The sequence below is a fragment of the Ambystoma mexicanum genome, chromosome 3p (genome assembly GCF_040938575.1).
Source record: "Ambystoma mexicanum isolate Mex_15411 chromosome 3p, UKY_AmexF1_1, whole genome shotgun sequence".
Taxonomy (NCBI): Eukaryota; Metazoa; Chordata; class Amphibia; order Caudata; family Ambystomatidae; genus Ambystoma; species Ambystoma mexicanum.
This window is the reverse complement of record NC_090925.1, coordinates 586930891-586949907: the sequence shown is the minus strand read 5'-3', so window position 1 is coordinate 586949907 and position 19017 is coordinate 586930891. Positions and strand designations below refer to the sequence as shown.

The 19017-nt window shown below is 45.1% G+C and overlaps 1 protein-coding gene across 3 annotated transcripts in view; it reads right to left on the bottom strand.

Moving 5' to 3' along the window:
• HNF4A (hepatocyte nuclear factor 4 alpha) overlaps positions 1-19017 on the bottom strand; it is an 801419-nt gene that overhangs the window by 89354 nt on the left and 693048 nt on the right. For all 3 annotated transcript variants that reach the window (XM_069651329.1, XM_069651330.1, XM_069651328.1), the window contains one exon: positions 8315-8421. In XM_069651329.1, the coding sequence (XP_069507430.1) occupies positions 8315-8421 (107 nt within the window). The remainder of the gene's footprint in view (positions 1-8314; positions 8422-19017) is intronic.

Here is a 19017-nt window from a genome sequence, read left to right as displayed (position 1 = left end):
TCTTACCATTGAACTCAGACCTGGTGGGTTGGTGTGGTGGCACTTAGGTGCAGGATCCCTTTTTATCTTCCTAAAGCTATGTGAAATTCTTTGGGGTTGTCTCTCTGGTAAAGGGGGTGGTTCATATTCTATTTACTGACCTTATCTTTTTTGTTTAACCCTGCATCCTGGGGGAGGTTGTTGACGTCTGTTATTCCCTTCCACCTTTGTGTTCAGTCCTTAGTTTACAGTGGTGTCCAGCCCTGGGGATGGGATGGTGGAATTAGGAGGTTTCAGGGGCAGTCCATCAGATGCATCCAGACATGCAATAGGTTTTAATATTAACAAATGCAATGGTAATCAATTAGGGATGAATTCAGCAGGATGAATGGCTGAGTCGGCACTGTAGGGAATCACACTTGTATCCTGCAGGCTTAACACTGATGTCTAAGATTAGCAATGCCATCTTTGCACATTGTCTCAATTTAATTTTAGAATTTGTAGACAGTTTAAATAATTCATAAAGGGCCTCATTACACGGTAGGCGGTAAGGGTTTACCGGTACCAGTATTTTACCGGTACCGGTAAATCCTTACCGCCTTACTACGAGGTCCCTTTGTGGGTTGGGGAATTTAACGCCTGCTTTTTGCAGGCGTTAAAAACCAACCCGCAAAGGGACCACTGGAGCTAATTACGGTACCGCAATTTGCGGTACCGTAATTAGCGCCTTCCCCATTCTCATAGAGCCCTATGGGGCAAAAATGGGAATGGGGAAGGGCAATGGTGGAAGGGGGAATTACCGCCCCGCCAACCTTGGAATGGGGCGGTAATTCCCCTTTCCACCAAGTCGGTGCCGGTATTTTACCGGCATGAACCATGGCGCTAACAGCGCCATGGTTCTCCGCCTACCGTGTAATGAGGCCCAAAGACTCTAAATCTATGTGTGCCCTAAGGTGTCTTAAAATATAGACTGTATGAAACATCTACAACTTTTTATGGAGCAGCATTGGAAGAAATACCGCCAAACTCTGAAAACATTTCTGCCACTTGTAATCACAGTAAATCCGCCAGATTAGGACTGGCAGGTTAGTGGTGTTAACCCCCATTCATGGAGTTGACTAGTACTGCATTGGAGCTTCAGAGCATTTAATGTGGGAGGTAATGCCATGCACAGTAAATTCTCAATTTTTTGGAGGTAGTGTTGAGGAAAAACATCCAGTTTCTATGGTAGTGTGAGGTCGTTTGGAATCTCGCAAGAAATTCTAAACTGCCTTTCATCCAGGAATTCACCAAGAGAGCGTGCAACCGTTTAAGCTCCTGAACAAACAGTGGGATTGCAAAAGAATATGAACTAGAGGTCAGGAGAGATTCCAGAGTGAAGTCAGCCACAGAAGATTAAGTGGCATTTATTTGGATCTTATTGTAGCTGTACATATTGATTCAACTGCTAAGTACTTGACGTTAGTCTTAACTTGTAAAAAGAAACATAACTCTATATATGTTTTTGGAAATTGACAATCCAAGGATTGAAGTGTTGTACCCCATTACATGGAGAGAGGTCTTCCCATGGGCGTGTGGCCGCAGTTAGTCCTTTGCAATAACCAAAGTCGCACGGCTCCAGTTTCGAGATAAGAACCCTACGGTGCGTCTGAGCATGTGATGTAGGAGAGGGTTTGGAGTTTGTCATGGCCTTGGGAACCAGCAAGCGTCAGAGCTGGTGACACGGAAAAGAAAACAAAGCATTCATATTACTAATGCGTGGTGCGCGGTGACACCGAAAAGAAAAAAAGCATTCATATTACTGGCACAGGGTGCATGGTGACACTGGAGGAATACATTGCGTTGTTGTGAAGCATGGAAGCACAGTGAAATGACAGGATGTATGTGATTATTTTGAATACGAACATTTTGAAGATGAAAATGTCGAATTCTAAATGTTTGTATTCGAAATAAGCACCCCACAGCCAAATGGCCTTTAGTCCTCCCTAGTCTCCCCACCCCCTTTTTGGCAGCATACTTCGCTGCGTGCCGCTGAGCCCCTGCAGGGCCAGTTCCCTTAACTTCCGTGGATGGGAAGCGGCGCTGCAGGGTCCTTTTCTTTTCTTTTTTCTTTTTCCCAAAAACAGTGTTTTCAATGCGCGGGCCACCCCCGCCACCCCTGATTTCATTATAGCTAACAAGGGTGCAGGGGACACCCCTGCCACCCCTGATTTCATTATAGCTAACAAGGGTGCAGGGGACACCCCCGTTACCCCTGATTCCCTTGTTCGCTATAATGAAAACCAAATATTTGAAATGTTTGGCATTTTCGGCTGTACGTAATTTTGGTACAGCCGAAATCCGATCATTTCAACCATTCGTTTTTCTTTAACGATATTTGTGTGCAATGCCAAATGACAAGACAGGGGAAAGATAGTACAGGGAGCACAGTGATTGTTTTTGGTTAAAAAGAAAAGAACTTTGTGAGCAGCGCTGTGAGGAAATTAATTCTCAGCAAGACTCTTGAGCAAGTCCAATAATTCTCAGTTGGTTAAACACAAGCGGGAAGAACCTTTATTTGCCATCAAGCTTCTAGAGGAGGCAACCAAATCCTGAGAAGTAGCCACTGAAGATATGGGGCAGTAGCTGAGAAAGAGTACAGAACTGAGTCGTAGAATCAGGAGGGTTGAGCTCAGAGATCTAGAAGTTTATTATTTTGTGCCATTCCCTTTTCACCTCAGAGGTCTCAATCCTGCAATGTAGTAGTTTCCACTCAGGTTGGACAGTTTTGACGGGGTTAGTGGTGCACTCATCTTCAATCTCCGCAGAGAAGGTAAGCTGGGACCTCACAGCAGGGTGTTAATGCCACTTTTTTCCTGTGGCGCCATACTTGGAATGAGTTTGACAATAATTTCTTATATATGCCATAGTGAACTCCACATATTGCATTGCAAAATCAGCTCTATTCTGAAATGTTTATAATGTTTGTTTAAATACACTTATTTCAAAAGACTGATATGTTATGTACTCAAATACTTCTCTTGCTAACTGGGATTGTTGAGGTAGCACCTTGTTTTTTCACAGACTAGTTTCGGATATTTTTACAAGAGAGGTTGGCTGGGAACGGCTCAGGAAGCTGTTATATCAATGATGTAGATAGCATAGTTGTAAGTTTAGACGTGTCATGCTGTTCCCAAAGTGACTGAGCAAGTACGTGCACATATTACGCTAGATCAAAAGGTTTAAATACCAAATATTTATACAACCCCTAATGGATGTTAAAAGAGAAACACTATTATGATCAATGGTCAGACAATGACAAACAACTGGCGAAACGTGTGAGTAATTCAAACAAAATGTATAATCAAATATCACTCTCAAAGGAGAGTAACACAAGTGAATGGAGTCAGCTGATAGGTGGCCTTTTGCAAGGCTTACAATTAAAGGTGACCCTTCAGCATGTTAAATGTTAGTAATAGAAGAAAATGTATTGTTTTGTTGGTCGTTAATATCAAGGATCTTCCAGTGATATTAATACTAGTAATATTGAATTCAGTCCTTAATGAGCTCATTTGCAGGTGGAATAACTGTAGGTTGAATGGAGCTGGTGCCCCAGCCATGATCGGCCCTCGTGGCATGCCGCATTCAGAATCCCCCACGAGAGCCGATCACACATCAATATCTCATGATGCTGTTACTGAGGCTGTGTCTGCAGAGCAGAGAAGGCAGTCCATGGCCATACTAAGTGCCCAGTTCACCCACCTCGAAACCGATTTGCATAGCCTGGGGCCCTGTCAAGCCCAGCACCTAGGTCAACAGGGCCCGGGACATCCAATGTGAGAGATGGTGGGAAAGGTTAGGGATGATGTGAAGAGGAGAGAAAGGAAAGCAGAAGTAGAATGTCCAGTGGAGAGGTGAGAATTGGAGACAGATAATTAGACAAAAGAGAAGGAGGAAGACCTTTTGGTCGGCTAGAATAAAACACAATCCATTTAATTCTTGAAAGGAGTTTAGAGCAGTTAAAAAAAAAAGGTAAAGCGAAAAAGGGAAAACACAAAAATTATGTCTAAAGAGGATAGAAAAAGAAGAAAAATAGCAAACCAATATGATATTCTTTAAAAGGTGTTGAGACATACACTTTTACAGTTATGATGGCTATATTGGGATAATCAAGAAATATTGAAACCCTTGAGTCTGTGTTTATTCAATCAAGGGACTATCAAAAAAGGTTAGTTGGATATTAGAGGTGGCATTTTAGCCTTTGCCATGCCCATCAAGCAAATGCTGGTACACCCCAAGAGCACAGTGGGATCACATGTGTTGGTCTCTAGACAGTCTTGGGGATTTTCTGCACCCTGTCATCAATCTGCTAACAACAAGCACGGGCAGGGTTATCCAGAACTACATTGATCTTGGAATATTTCTTTTTAGTTCCATATTCAACCAGGGGAAATGTGCAAGATTCCCTCTGCTGCACCCCAGGATGATACCGTCTCCAGCAATCCATTATTCCTTTTATCTTGAATCATTGGACTATTCTGTCTGGAAGCCATGCCATGACTTTGTTTTTTAATGGAATGTATTAATTTTTTGCATGCGGTTGTACCCGCCTTGGTACAATCATGTCTGTCCAGGCACTGGTCAAATCTTACAGTTTGCTGTCTTTTGTTTGTGGAATGTCCATCTGTGTTTTTTAACATTTCACTTTTAAGCCAATTCATGAAGCAGTTCATGCCTTTTGTAGGTTCACTTTTTTTCCTTTTGGCAATGCCTTCTTCTAAGCAGTGGTGGTTCCCTCTGCCTCCCTTGAACCGGATGGACATTGGAGAAGCTCCACTATTGATGCACTTCCATCCATTGATGTTTCTCAACTCTGTGTGGTTGAATTGCATAAGCAGTTTTGTGGTTTTTGCTTCTCGCTGGCCACTGGTTTTGGGCCAGGAAGATGCCACATACTACAAATGAACAACACTCCATTAAGTCCTTTCTCTCTTGTTATTTTAAGTTGAAATTGTCTTTTTCCTATAACACCTAAAGTCTATCCACCATCTCAAGGAGCCTGCCCAATAATTTTCGAGACCCATCCCCTCTTTTCTTGCGAGGTGCCTCTGTGGAAAGTATTTAGGTTTGTTACAAACTGCCTTCTATCAGGGATATGACTGTGCCACTGGCGGGCTGTTGCTCAGGGGGACTGTTAACACAACAGTCATCTAAATATGACTTCTAATATATTTTCTTATATTTAAAAGCGTTAACATTGACATCCCAGATTATGATCATTATGCATAACATGTTAATATGGATCCTGGACAGGCGAATGCCATGCTGGCAAGCTCACTAATCAGAACGTTGAGAATATAGAATCACATAAACTAACTTGGAAATATTTACCCAGGTGGCACCAGGTATTAACATCTTGAAATTGCTTTTTTCATTAAATATTTTCTGGGCGGAAATATTACATCAAAGGATATTTAGGTATACCACCCGTAAAGACAAATATTGATACTGGTCATTTTCCACACCAAATTTAGATATGAAGTCTAGTTGACATAGCAACTGTAAACTATACATTTAATTGAACTGGGAACCTTTTAAGAGATCTGCAACATAGCAGCAAAATTTTATTGTGCATGATCTCATCGAAAAACAACAAATGTGATGACATCTTCACGTTTCAGAGTCACGATGGTGACGCTATACCAAAAGCAGCCATTTTTGACCGCGCATCAACGCTGGAACGCCAGCGGGGAAATACATGCAACGAACACTGTTTAGTATCCATGGGGTAAGTAGCCCTTGATCTGAGCAAGTTAGGATCTTAGTTCAGCTATCCCATATATAATTGAGATGAGATAAGAAGGATCTCTTGCCTTCTACTTCAAATTAAGTTCTCCTACCAGATTCACATTTAAAAGGGCCGCAGAAGACTTTAGTCTACTGTGATGGATTGTATTCACAATATCACCATTAAGGAGTGGATTTTGGAAAGATGTTCACACTCACGTGCATTGGCTAAATAGCCATCTCTGAATTTTCTGTATTTTCCATAATGTTTGATGAGATTTTAAAACATATTTGTTTATACCTACCTCCACAGGAGCGATACGTGAAATAAATAATTAAGGAATTAAAATCATAAATCACTGAGAGTACCCCCAATGTAACTTCAGAATAGGTAAGGAGGTTCACTTATCCCATTGAAGATGGACATATGATCTTAAGGTGAATATCCTACACTGACCATACATTACTTCTATTAAAGGGAGTGGACAGTGAAGACCTACACACTGTGATTTTTAAAACTTACCTGAAATGGGCACATGCATAGTCTAGCCAGGTGAAAAATTCCTTGCTCTCATATAAGAAGTAGACAATTATGTGTACAGTTTGCAAACTTGAAAAATAGAAATTCTTATGAAAATGTTCGAATTTATTCATTAGATATTGTTGAAAACACGTGGAAGATTAATCAGCTCCTGAAGAAGGGACTCTCCAGAACTGCGTTAAGCTATTTTTATGTTTGATTTGTTGTAGTTTGATACTTAAATGTTACTGTGATTAACATTAATTAAAACATATTTTTGATTTCTTGAACAATATGCCTAATACTTCTCCAGTACTAGAATTTGGACTGCCTTTGTAGACATTACTATAGATGTGCAGGGGACGGGAGAGTCCATTAACAGAGGACACTTTTCTTGTATTAACACGACAATCACAACAGTGTTTACCTGCCGATGGACATCTATCTTGGGGATCTGAAATACTTCCCAGTGAACGCCTTCTCACGCTGCCCTTTGCTCTGCTTTACGGTTTGGGCAATTAGGCAAGCACCACCAACAAGCTGAAACTATTGCATTAGAGTACAGATAGGGAGAAATGTCATATGAGGGTGAATCCACAGCATTTAGGAGTTGTTTTGGTGTTTGCCCACCTGTTGACTGCCCATGGCCATGCTAATCCCTTTGCCCATTCCACACCCAGTTCCAGCCCCTCACCGCCAAAACCCCTCCTCATGGCAACTCTCTGAACTCGCTTTAATCAAGCCTTTCCATCAAGCATTACACTCGAAGTGCCTGCCAGTGATTTTTTAAAGCAGCCTTCTGACAGTTAATTAGTGAGTTGGAGCTGTAAACATGCTACTGGTGTAATAAATAAGTCTTACCCAGGTCTGCCTTCAGCCACACTTTTTATAAGCACTATGTATGTCTTCCAGTGAAGTCCTGTTAAGAACAAGCATTGACAAAGCCTACTGTTTGGACTTGTGTGTGAGTATTAGGCATTTGCCAATGCTATTAGTTGCACAGGTACTCACACCATTTTGCACCTGCTAACATCAATGGCGAGTTAATAACACTACGGAAGTGCCTGGCAAATGCTTTTCCCATGCCTACAAAAAAGCCAAAGCTGTTGGCATTGCCAATGCTTGTTTCCAATAATGATCCTCTCCCCTTGCTGTTTTACAGCATTTCATTAGTTAATTGCGTGACTGACAAGTTGTCTTGCCTCCGTTCCCCAAATCCCCCTTCTGCCCTGGCTCTATCAATAGCTACTTTGGTCTGCAGGGTGCTGGGACAATTGGTGGGACAGTTGTTGACTATGTTTGAATCGATCTTTCACCCCCGCCATAGCGAATGCATTTAACCATACTCCCTCCCTCGCCATCTACGCCTTCCTACTCTGCTAATCTGTTTCCTCTTTACCTTGTGCTGCCTGCCAATTTCACATCTCCATGTCCAGGCTTCTCTACTTCCCAGAAATGAAGGACGTTCTAAGAGTGGTTGCATTTAAGATCACCCTTACGAGCCACCTTCTGTCCCTGTAGCACAGTGCCATTGCACCCACGCCCCTCCCCCACCATCACCACCCCTAGTCACTTTCATCACTGGCTTGCACATGTCTACATATACTGTAATGACTGATGATATATTTAAAGCCTATCAATAACTCTAAATCACCCACCCACTGGAGCAGTCACCAGTGGTATTTCTTCTAGGATGAGACCACACGGAGCTGCAAGGGACTTCCTTGACTAACTAATGGGCTTTGCATATCCTCCAGAACTGCTACTTTGTTAACTCGTGTGTGTATTAGTTAGGATATCATCTATAAAGTGTGTGCAAGTGCTTCCTCCGCATGCCTGTGTGCGCCACCTCCTAACGACACTTCCACACACCTTGAGAGGATGAGCCATTTGACTGGTCCGTTTCTGACACAAACCCTAGCACAAACAGTGAACAGTCTAGAAGATTCTCCGGCCCCAGATCCCATGTCACAGGCTGGGACAGCTACTGGCGTTGTGGTGAGTTGAGCAATGCACTGTGGCGCGCTGCATGAGTGAGTGTGGGAATACCTGCTGGGACAGCACCTCTGCTTGGATCAGGACGTTGATGGAAGGCAAACTGCTGTCTTCGTAGCTCGACCTCCTCGTGCTTATCCTGTCGCGTTCATTCTGTACAGCTGCAAGAAGAACTTCAGTTCAATAAAATGAATTCCATTAATGTATAGACAGGAACGCATACATCTTAATATTTTCAGACGCTTTTCACATAACACCTACATGATTCAACCCAAATACAACAAGTAGCTAGTGCGTTACCACGACACATATATTTTTGACATTACAACATTTATATATTGCAGTTTTCTACAGATCACCCCAGTAAAATGAATAACATGTTAAGACTCGTTTTTACCTTTTTACAAAAGAATGAGACAAGGGAGGTAATTTAGTTCAGGGCAGTGTGCTGGAGTGTTATATTGATTATAAATCAAGAGGCTGAATGAATACTAGGTTAAGATGTTTGTATTACTTAATAGCAGCAATTAGCCAATTACCTTTCAGAAGAACACTTTTGCACGCTGATACGGCGGTTTTAAATTACCTGAATGTGACATGGATTTTCGATTACAAAGACAAGGGGCCACTGTTGAAGCTACTGGAGTATATGCAGCTCTCCAGAAACGCTAGAAAAAAGTGTCACGCCCATATATACTTTCTACACCAATATTCTTTGTCTAATACAGTTGGTTAGAATCACCTTCATGGGCTAACACTAAGAATATATTATCCTAGCATATCAGATTCATACTGTGGAAATTCTACGAAAAGGTGACAAAATCAAACCCATTTTTAAAAAGTGGCGATTGACATCTTGAACCTTACAATAAAGTATTTATGGAAGCATGAGAACTCCACTATCTTATTCTAGTTCAATCTAAAAAGAAAACATGCCAGGAGCTGGAGGTCCAGACTCCCAAACGCAGGTGCACCTTATCTTTGAGAAGTCATCTGGGACGAGACTGTAGCTGATTTTGCTCACCCTGTATGACCAAAGAGGTCAAGAAGTGGTGGAAGGAACTTCAGCAGCGCGTCCAGACTCTTGTGACCCAACAGCGCAAGAAGTGACTGGAGGGAGCAATGTCCCACCACTTCTCCTTCAGCCCCAGGAGGAGATGTTGTGTCTGCCCTAGACATGACACACCTCAAGGGATTTCGGGGAGATGCACCTCTACTAGTGCAGTTAATGTAGCAAGGTGCACAGCTGATTGCTTGCCTTCTGGAGAGCCATATCGTGCTCATGCCCACCACAGCCCTAAACTGAAACCACTTACCTCACGCAACCCTTTGACACATGTTCACACATTTATCATTGGTTCTAAGTTCCTCGAGGGGTTTTTCATCGAGGGAGAATTAATTGAATATCTTTGTTTTTGTAGGACATTTAAATGCAAATGTATGCAGGGCTCCCACCCACTCTAGCTTTCTTATTACCCTAACCCACCCCCACAAACATTTGAGATAAAATTCATTGACAAAAATTGATGATTTCTCCCTCGATGGAAAAACATGCGATGGAATCTACCTATCCTGTCTCGTGTCATAGCATTGCTGTATATCATCAATTGAAAAATGCTGCCAAAGCACAGCCGTGGCCTCACCGAGACACATCCCTGGACACTGGGTAGGAACATGTATGGACTTAGTTGCCGAGCACAATGTTTGTCCCTGACAACATTTGTAAATGTCACGAGGCATGTTATCTGATCACAGAGCGCACACACCAGGCATTAAAGGCCAAACACAAGCTGACCGGAGAAACTGACAGGTCTCCAAATGGCATGTGTGCCTGTCACACTCAGAACCATGTGTGCACAGCCACTAAATGTATATATACCATGTGCATTGCAAACAGGTGCTGCCTTATCCGGGGAAAGCAGTGCCACTGAGGTCTACTCCAGGGACAAGAGCCTGGGCTGAACCGCAGACCAAAGATTACCAGAACGGACACCTTGGCAATGACAACCCCCCACTGTAGCTACTGCTACCGCCTGTGCAAAGGCAACAGCCACCTCATCTGGATCCACTGTCACTATCGCAGCCACCTCCACCCTCAACACTGACACAGACTCCATCCACACCCCTGCAGCATCATCCATGCAGATTACCAGAGGGAGAGATGCAGCCGAGGACCCTGAGGAAACCACCTCAATGAGAGAACCGACCACTTCAACCCCTCAATTGCTCCCCCTCCATGGTCATTGGCATCGATCGGAAGTATTGGATGAGAACATCAACTTCAGGCAATCTTTGACGAATGGGTATTAGACAATTGGATTGATTTTAATTGATCGAATGGTAGATAATGCTGAATTCGGCCAGTACCATTCAATCGATTAAAATCGATCAAATTGGGTAATCACTACCGAACTTTGGGAGCAAGGGTTGCCGGGGTGTCCCCCGCTCCAAATGTTCGGTATTGATGCCCTTGGGGCAGCGTGGGCGTCCCTCGCTTCCTGAGGATTGGTGCCGGGGACGGGAAAAACATAAACAAAAAAAGAGAAAAGGGGACCCTGCAAGGGTTGTAACTGACCTGCGTAAGAAGGACTGAACTAAGGCCGCAGATCAGAAGGAAGCGGATGTGCAAAAGGTAAGTGGGGAGAGGATGGGGTGGCATCGATTTGTGCAGTTTGGCCACTGTCAATTCTGCTGCGAACAATTCTGCCACAGCCAAATTAGACAGATCGTAAAGAATGTACCAGTGGTGTGGTTCATGTTTCTCAGCATCCTCATTGTGATCAAACCATTGATAAAGGGGGGATTAGACTGAAGGTGCTGATGTTGTAGACCCCGTTTATGACTCTACCCCCTCACCTACAGAAGTCTGATAGACAGATCTGATGGCTTATTTGGGCCCTTCTGCTTGTTTCCGACCCCCAGGTAGTTTTAGAGAAGCTATGCACAATGGAGCAGAGGCATGATACGCAGGATCAGTTGGCTGCCCAGACTGCAAAGGGACTTTGCACTATGCAACGCCAATTGATAGTCTGGAAAAGAAGGTGTAGCAGTACTTATCAAAACAGTACAGGTGCATGAGTGTGTGCCAGTAACATCAACTCTCCAGAACCAGTGGAGAGGACATTTTAAAGCGGTTCTCTCTCCTGGAGAGGAGAAAGCAAGCTTTTGCACATAAGACTGGGAACGGCAGGTCCATACCCACCCCTTTGGTCCACCCCTTTGGTCTCCCCAGTACAGGACTCAACCACCATCAGCCTCATCAGAAGTCCTCGCATGCTGCTGAGTTCCCAGGCAACTCCCCCTAAATGGGTCAATTTGTGCAGGGGCATTGGGAGGGATAGAGTCCCTCATAGCCGTTTTGTGTGTTGTTATTGATATTGATATTTTATTTCTATCACGCTCATACACAATTGTTTCAGAGCACGACAAGGCAAGGGAGGGGAACAGGGAAGAACAAAACAACGACCTTACTAGGCCCAGTGACATTGAGAACGTGCAAGTGCATGGGACAGGGGGAGGGGAAAAGTGCATGGAAGGGGGAGAAGTGGAAAGTGCGAGCAAAGGAGAAACAGATAAATAATAATAAAAAAAACTAATAATAATAAAGGCAACAAACAGTGGTAGTGCAGCCAGCAAGTGTCAAGTGCTGGGTTTAAGGCAGCAAACAGGGCAGGTCTGATAAGGGCAGGCAGAAAAAGGGGGGGCTGTATGGGTATAGATACAGATCTCAGTGCAAGGGATGGCCCGGAGGCAGTGCAGGAGGGTGGCAGGGTGAGCAGTTACCTGGGCCCGGAGGACAGATGGTGGCCAGGTGCATGGTGCCAAGAGAGAACAGATCAGCAGGGGAGAGGGGGAGAGAAGGCAGAAGCAAAGAGGAAGGTCTTGAGGTGCTTCCGGAACCAGAGATGGTCCTCCTCAAGTTTTAGAGTGGCAGGGAGGTTGTTCCAGAGGGAGGCACCAGCTGAAGACAGATATCTACTCCCAGCTTGTTTCTTTGAAAAACAACTGACCCTGAGGGAGTTAGAGGTAGAGGAGCGAAGAGCCGGAGAGGGGAGGTATTTGCGGAGGGAGAGCTGAAGGTATTTTGGACCCAGGCCCCAGAAAGCCATGTGGACAATGCAGAGGGTTTTGAATTTAATCCTTGCATCTACTGGGAGCCAATGGAGAGATTTCAGAGCTGGAGAGATACGATCCCAGGGCTTGAAGCCAAGGACAAGTCTTGCAGTCCTGTTCCGGATTAGTTGCAGAGGGCAGAGAGTAGAGGCAGGTACATTTAGAAAGAGGCTGTTACAATAGTCCAACCTAGAGAGAACCAGAACTTGGAAGACAATGAGCTTCTGGGGGAAGCAGAAGAAAGGCAGAGTACCTCTGAGGAGGTGCAGTGGCAAGTTTGACTTTTTAGAGACATCAGAGATGTGGGCGGAGAAGGAAAGTGTGGAGTCAAAGATGACCCTGAGCTTCTTAGCCTCCCAGGTGGGGGTAGGAGGAGGGCCAAGGACGGCCGGCCAGAGAATGAGGGGAAAGGATGGTGAAGGTGTGCCAATGCGGAGGATCTCCGTCTTGCTGGCATCCAGAAAAAGATCATTGGCGGCACACCAATCTTGAATGGCAGTTAGGCAATCAGAGATGAGAGAGGGAGAGGAGGTGGCCGAGGGCAGCCTGAAAATGTGTTGAGTGTCGTCAGCGTAGCTCTGGAAATTTGAGCAGAAAATGGCAATGCAGTGGGCGAGAGTTACTGGGTTGTTGGGTCTAGGGGAGATGGGGTGATAGTGGGGGTAGGGCACAAGGGTGTTGTTGGATTTAGGGGAGGGAGATATTGTTGGGCTAAGGTGGTGGGGAGGTCTAGACAATAGTTAGGCAAGTGCCTGGTACAAAAACAAACTGAGGGTATCCATTGCTATAATTACAGGAAAAGGGGCTAGAAATGTAATAAGAACACCATTTTCACCTCTTGTCATGTGTGCTCATAACTATAGTATTCCTCCAAATATCGCACAAACAGCCCTGATACATGTGTTTCCCATTCTGCGCATCACAGTGGATGCTCCTCCTTCTCCAGATCACTGTGTGGCTCCTGCCATTTAAGGTGTGGCCATGCAACCTGCAGCACAGGATAGAAATCTTGCCAATCTTCCATGGGCACTAAAGTAGTGCATTGCATGTCTGATACAGAGGTACTGTAACGGGTCATCAGGACCCTACATTTCTCTGCTAAGGAGGCACGGGTTTGCATCTGTGCTTGGTAATAGCTATTTTCATCCTCATACCTTGGTTTCTGGATGGGGGTAGGAAACCATAGCAGGAGTGGGTATCCACAGTCACATTTAGGATTTCATTGTATTGGGTCATATTGATACAATACGCAGACATTTGTACTTAATCAGGTGCATTATAAAGACAGTGAACGCGAATGGCTTTAATTTTCTACCACTCATCCCTGTACATATGATTGACATGTTAGTCCTCATTTTACACCATAGGAGTGGGGGAAGTGTGGGGATAGAAATCTATTTGGGGAAGGAAAGGGGTAAAGTAGGGGACACAATGTGGATCATAGTGAGTTCCTCCTGTGACAAACCTAGCAGTCATGTCTGGGGTGGGTTGGCTGTAAGTCGCCAATGAACCTTGCTAGGGTGCTGTTCTGCAGGATCATAAAATAGTGTGCTAATTCAAGAAACTTTGAACAGAAGTGTGTTATGGACAGGATGGTGTTGCATGCTCTCTGCATATTGATCTTGTGCTGCTGTTTTGGTTACCAAAAAACGGCCCTCTTGTTTGGTAGGAAATACATGAAATATGAGTGCAGTTGAGTGCCCTTAGTACATAAAGAAAGCCAAAAGTGGAAAAAGAAGCTGGGTTTGGTAAAAGTGATGCCAACCTTTGTGGTGGGGAGGGAGACTTACCTATTCACATGGGGAAAGAAGGCACCCAGAACCTTACTCAGGACCATGGAGAATGTTGATTAATGACATGCCGTGCAGCAGTCCAGTAATGCACCCAAATGTCACAGCATCATAAAAGTGCAGGATTGTCAGGAGCTTATTTAAATGGGGTATTGTCAGTCAGTATTTAGATGCTTGAGTATATTTCAGCCTCAATGAGCTGGAGGATGGAGTTGTCCATCTCCATCTCCAGCCAACATTGTGTGGGGAATTTCAAATTGCTGGGTTGCCAGGGAGCAGGGCCTTCTCCTGGAACATTGGCTCCCCTCATCTTCCTTCTCCGGGGCAGCTGTCACCTCTCCTTCTCTCTCTGTTCCACTTTTCGGTGCACCCCTGCTACCTCAAACATTAACATGATCTCCTGGCTGGGCCTTTTGAGAACCTCAGCCCTGTATATGTTGCTCCACAGAATTCCTCCCCTGGTCTATTCTTTTATTCGTTTATTTATTAGCATTTGTTGTGCATTCATGTGAAACATTTTTGCTTTATTTCGAATATGGTGAGCCAGGGAATAGATTGATATGGGTGTTGGCACAAAGACAGGTTCAGTAAGCCAAGGTGAAGAGAAAGGTCTTTTGGTGTTTACAGAACCAAAGTGAATTGTTTTCATTCACAAGATGTAATGGGAGGTTGTTAGAAACCTTTGATGAAGAATTGTGAGCCTGTGGCACCACATATGACGTTTCTTTTTTTAAATAAGTTTTTATTGAATTTTCAACAAAAACATGTAACAACCTGCCCCCCCTCCCCCTTGCCCGCTTTCCCCCGAGTTTGGCCCGCGGTCTGCAGTCTGTGAGGAATCCCTGGTGGTCCCCTTGTAGTGAGTATGTCACCCACTCAAGTGCTACGAAATTCCACATCCTCCCCACCCATTTGTGTACCAAGGGGGGGATCTCTTGATTTCCACTTCTGCACCAGGGTGAGTGCCCCGCCATCAGCGTTATTGCATACACTTTCCTTTCAGCTCTTGAGGATAGGTCCTCCACGCTAGCCCTCATCCCCAGCAGCACCAGTCCTTTGTTTCCCTTTATAATTATCCCCAGGGTCGTCTCTAGAGCTTTGTAAATTGTACCCCAGAACTTCTCAATCCGTTGGTATTCCCACCAAATGTGGCCCCATGTCACTTTCCCTTCCACAATCCTTCCAGCCAGAGGCGTTGCTAGGGGGTGGCTAAGGGGGCTATAGCCCATGGTCTTTTGGTTGTAGCCCCTGATAGAATCTCAGGAGCTACAGCCAAAAGACTAGCTAGCCCCCAGTCCTGACAGTTCCGACATGATCGTAGCCCCAGGTCTTTTCCAGACCTAGCAACACCCCTGCTTCCAGCACATCCTTACAACCGCTTCATAGCTCTTATTCAGCCTCACCGGGATCAGGTGCCACTGCAACATCAGCTTCACCCACCTTCCTGGCTTTGAAGGGATCTAGTTAGTTTTGGGATGCATCTCCAAAGCTGGTGCCAGTCTTGCTCCTCAACTGTCTGAGCTGTTGAGTCCTTCCATTTGCTCATGTATCTTCTTACCCCTGCCTCCTCTCCTTGCTTGGCCTGTGAATAAATTGCCCACACTACGTGGGTGTTCCCCCTCTCTATCACAAGGTATCTTTCAAATTGGGTCAATGCCCTTGTCGCTCCTTCCCTCACTGGGCCCTGCATCACCCAGTGCTATAGTTGGATGTATCTGTACCTTTCCACCTCCCTCGGCCCAAAATCCTCTTTACATTGGTTAAAGGTTTTGATTTTGTTCCCGTCTAACAGGTCCTGAGGTTTTTGGCACTCACCATCTTGCCAGGCGTGAAATCCTCTCCCTCCCAACCCTCGTGTGAACTGTGGGTTGTCAAATATGGGGGTACCTAGGGATGAGAATGGTGTGAATCTGGCTTTCTCCACCAGCTCATCCCAGGGCTCCCACACCGCAATGACTATACCACTTCAATACATGCTAGCCGGCCTGTCTACCTTCGGTTTCCATAACACCTCCTTTAGCTTCCCTCCTACCACCACCTCGTCCATTGCCCTCCATAGCTTGCCCCTATCATCCATCAACCACTCCCGCCAAACCCTTTATCTGCCCCGCCAGGTAGTAAATCCGGAAGTCGGGTTGTCCCATTCCTCCTGCATTTCTGGGCACCATCATGACTTGCTGTGCCACTCTTGTTTTTTTTTGGTTCCACACAAACCTCCCCGTGTACCTTCGCAGGGCCCGGAAGAAGGGCCAAGGGACCTGTATCGAGAGAGTCATAAAGTGGTATAGAATCTGGGGTAGCACTGCCATCCTAAGTATGTTAATTCTACCCATCCACATAACGTTCAACAGGCCCCAATCCACTATTTTAGGAGAGGCAGGTAGTTTGCTCCCGCCATTGTTGGTGAAGAGGACCCCAGATATTTTATACCCTTCCCCGCCCATCAGTGTGGGTATTCCTTTCTAATTGCAGCTTCCGTATGTCAGGTTTAGTATTTTGGATTTATGGGTGTACATTTTTAGCCCTGCCACTCCCCGAAATTCCTGCAGCCCGCCTTCCAGTACCCTCAGTGACTTTTCAGGGCTCATGTATCGCTAGTAGCATGTCATCCAGATACGTGGCTATTTTGTGTTCCGTGTCCCCAAAAGATATACCCCTTATCTCCCTGTTTGCCCTAAATGTACCTAATAGAGGTTCCAGGTGAATCGCATACAGCAGAGGTGACAGAGGGCAGCCCTATTTTGTACCTCGCTGGACTTTGATGATGGGTGACAGCTGGCCATTAATTGCCAAGCGTATTGATGGGTTCTTATTATTGGCCTTGATTCTGGAGAAAGACCTCTCCCCAAACCCCATCTTCTGCATTGTAGGGAACAGGAATTGCCATTCGACACTGTCAGAAGCCTTTTCTGCGTCCAGGGCGAGCAGAAGGACTGGTGCTCCACTTTTGCTGGCTTTATCTATAAGATGGGCTACCTTCCTCATGTTGTCGCTCATTTGCCGTCCCTTTATCAAGCCGGACTGATCTGGAAGCATCAACTGGGGCGGACCTCTTCCAAACGATTCGCCAGGATTTTGGCATAAATCTTGGTCTTCCACGTTGATCAGGGCAATCGGTCTGTATGAGGCGCAGGCCCGAGAGGTCTCTGCCCTGATTGGTCACCAGGACTACTTTTGACTCCTCCATAGACGACGTGACCTTCTCTGTTCTTCCTATTTTGTCAAACAGTGAAACCATGTGCGGAAGTAGCAACTCTCTAAAGGCCTTATAAAACTCTGAGGTAAATCCGTCGGGGCCCGGGGACTTGTTAATGGGTAGGGAAGCAATAGCTTTCCTCATCTCTTCAACCATTATCTCCTGTTCCAATGTCTGCCTTTCCTGCCCAGAGATTTGTGTTAGCGGCCTGGTGGCCAAGTATGGTTTCTGCTCGTCCTCAGATACCCCCTCAGAGGCGTACAGTTTAGCGTAGAACTTCCCAAATTCCCTGGTAATATCTTCTATGTCTCTGCTCATCCCCCTCTCTCTACCTGGATTTGCAGGATGGTCTTAGCTTTTTCCTCCCTTTTCATCATCCTCGTCAATAATCTATCCACCTTGTTTGTTTTGATATAATACCTCTGTTTGAGAGACAGCAAGGAGCGTTCCACCGCTCACACCTGGATCATCTCCAGTTGCCCTCTCACTGCCCCGTATCCCCTCCTTGTCTCCCCGCTCGAGCCATTCGAGTCATCACCTGCTTCAGTCTCTCTTCGAGGTCTTGTTCAACTCGCACTATTTCCCTGTCTTGCCTTGCTTTCATTTTTTTATTTTTTTATTTGGTTGGTTGAAATTAATCAACCTTTCAAATATAAAACATTAACAACAAATTTGAAATGAGTAAAAACAGAAGGTAACAGAACACAATTCACAACAAATGCAAATATAAAATAGACAAATGAGCAAGTAAACAGAGGGCTTAGCATTGCACAGAGTCTAACAGCTTTCATCGCTATAAACCTCCCCCTAATTGTTGCCTTGAAGGCGTCCCACCTTATCTGTTGAGAGGTATCCCCTTCCTTATTATCCCCAAAGTATTCCCCTATGCATGTCTCTAGATCCTCCCTCAGCGTGTGGTCTTTCAGTAGCTGGGCTGGGAATCGCCACTTCCAGGTCCCCGGCTGACATCTGACATTTCTTAAAGTAGGAACCTGGAGGAAGGAGATGTCTTAGGAGCGAAGGGGACATTCTGGGCAGTATTTCCTGAAGTGGTCATACCAATAAGTCAATTTCTATGAATGCCTATTGGGTAGTGTGGAGAGGTTTAAACATGATGCAGGTGATGACGGCGAGCCAATGCAACTGCTTCAATGCAGTGCTGTTGTGTGTGTGGGGGCGAAGTGGAAGATGAGCCTGGTTGCTTTTTTGGAAATCCTTGTTAATTGTCCAGAAGATAATTATGGAGGCCAATGTTGAATGCATTTGCATAGCCGAGCCTGGAAAGAATCATGGCTTGGATAAGAACAGCTTGCTGATGAGCAGGCTCCACAGGGGAAATATGTCTTGTGAATCCAAGGTAGTATTTGCAGTTTCTAACCACTGTGTTTAATTATATGGCCATGGATATCTTGCCGTTGATAGCGACCCCAAGGTTTTTGGCGAACAACTTTGGGCTTGGTGCTGGGGAGAGCTCTTTAGGTCAGACGAATGAGAGGGAAGAGGAGTGTTGAATGCCAAAGCTAAGAATTTCTGACCTTTTCCTATGTAAGTCCAGTTTATTATTCTTCATCCAGCTATTTCTATTTCTGTTTCTGTTAGAACACTGCACATATGCGCTACAACCATAAGATTTCCCAGTGCTCGACCAAACGATAATA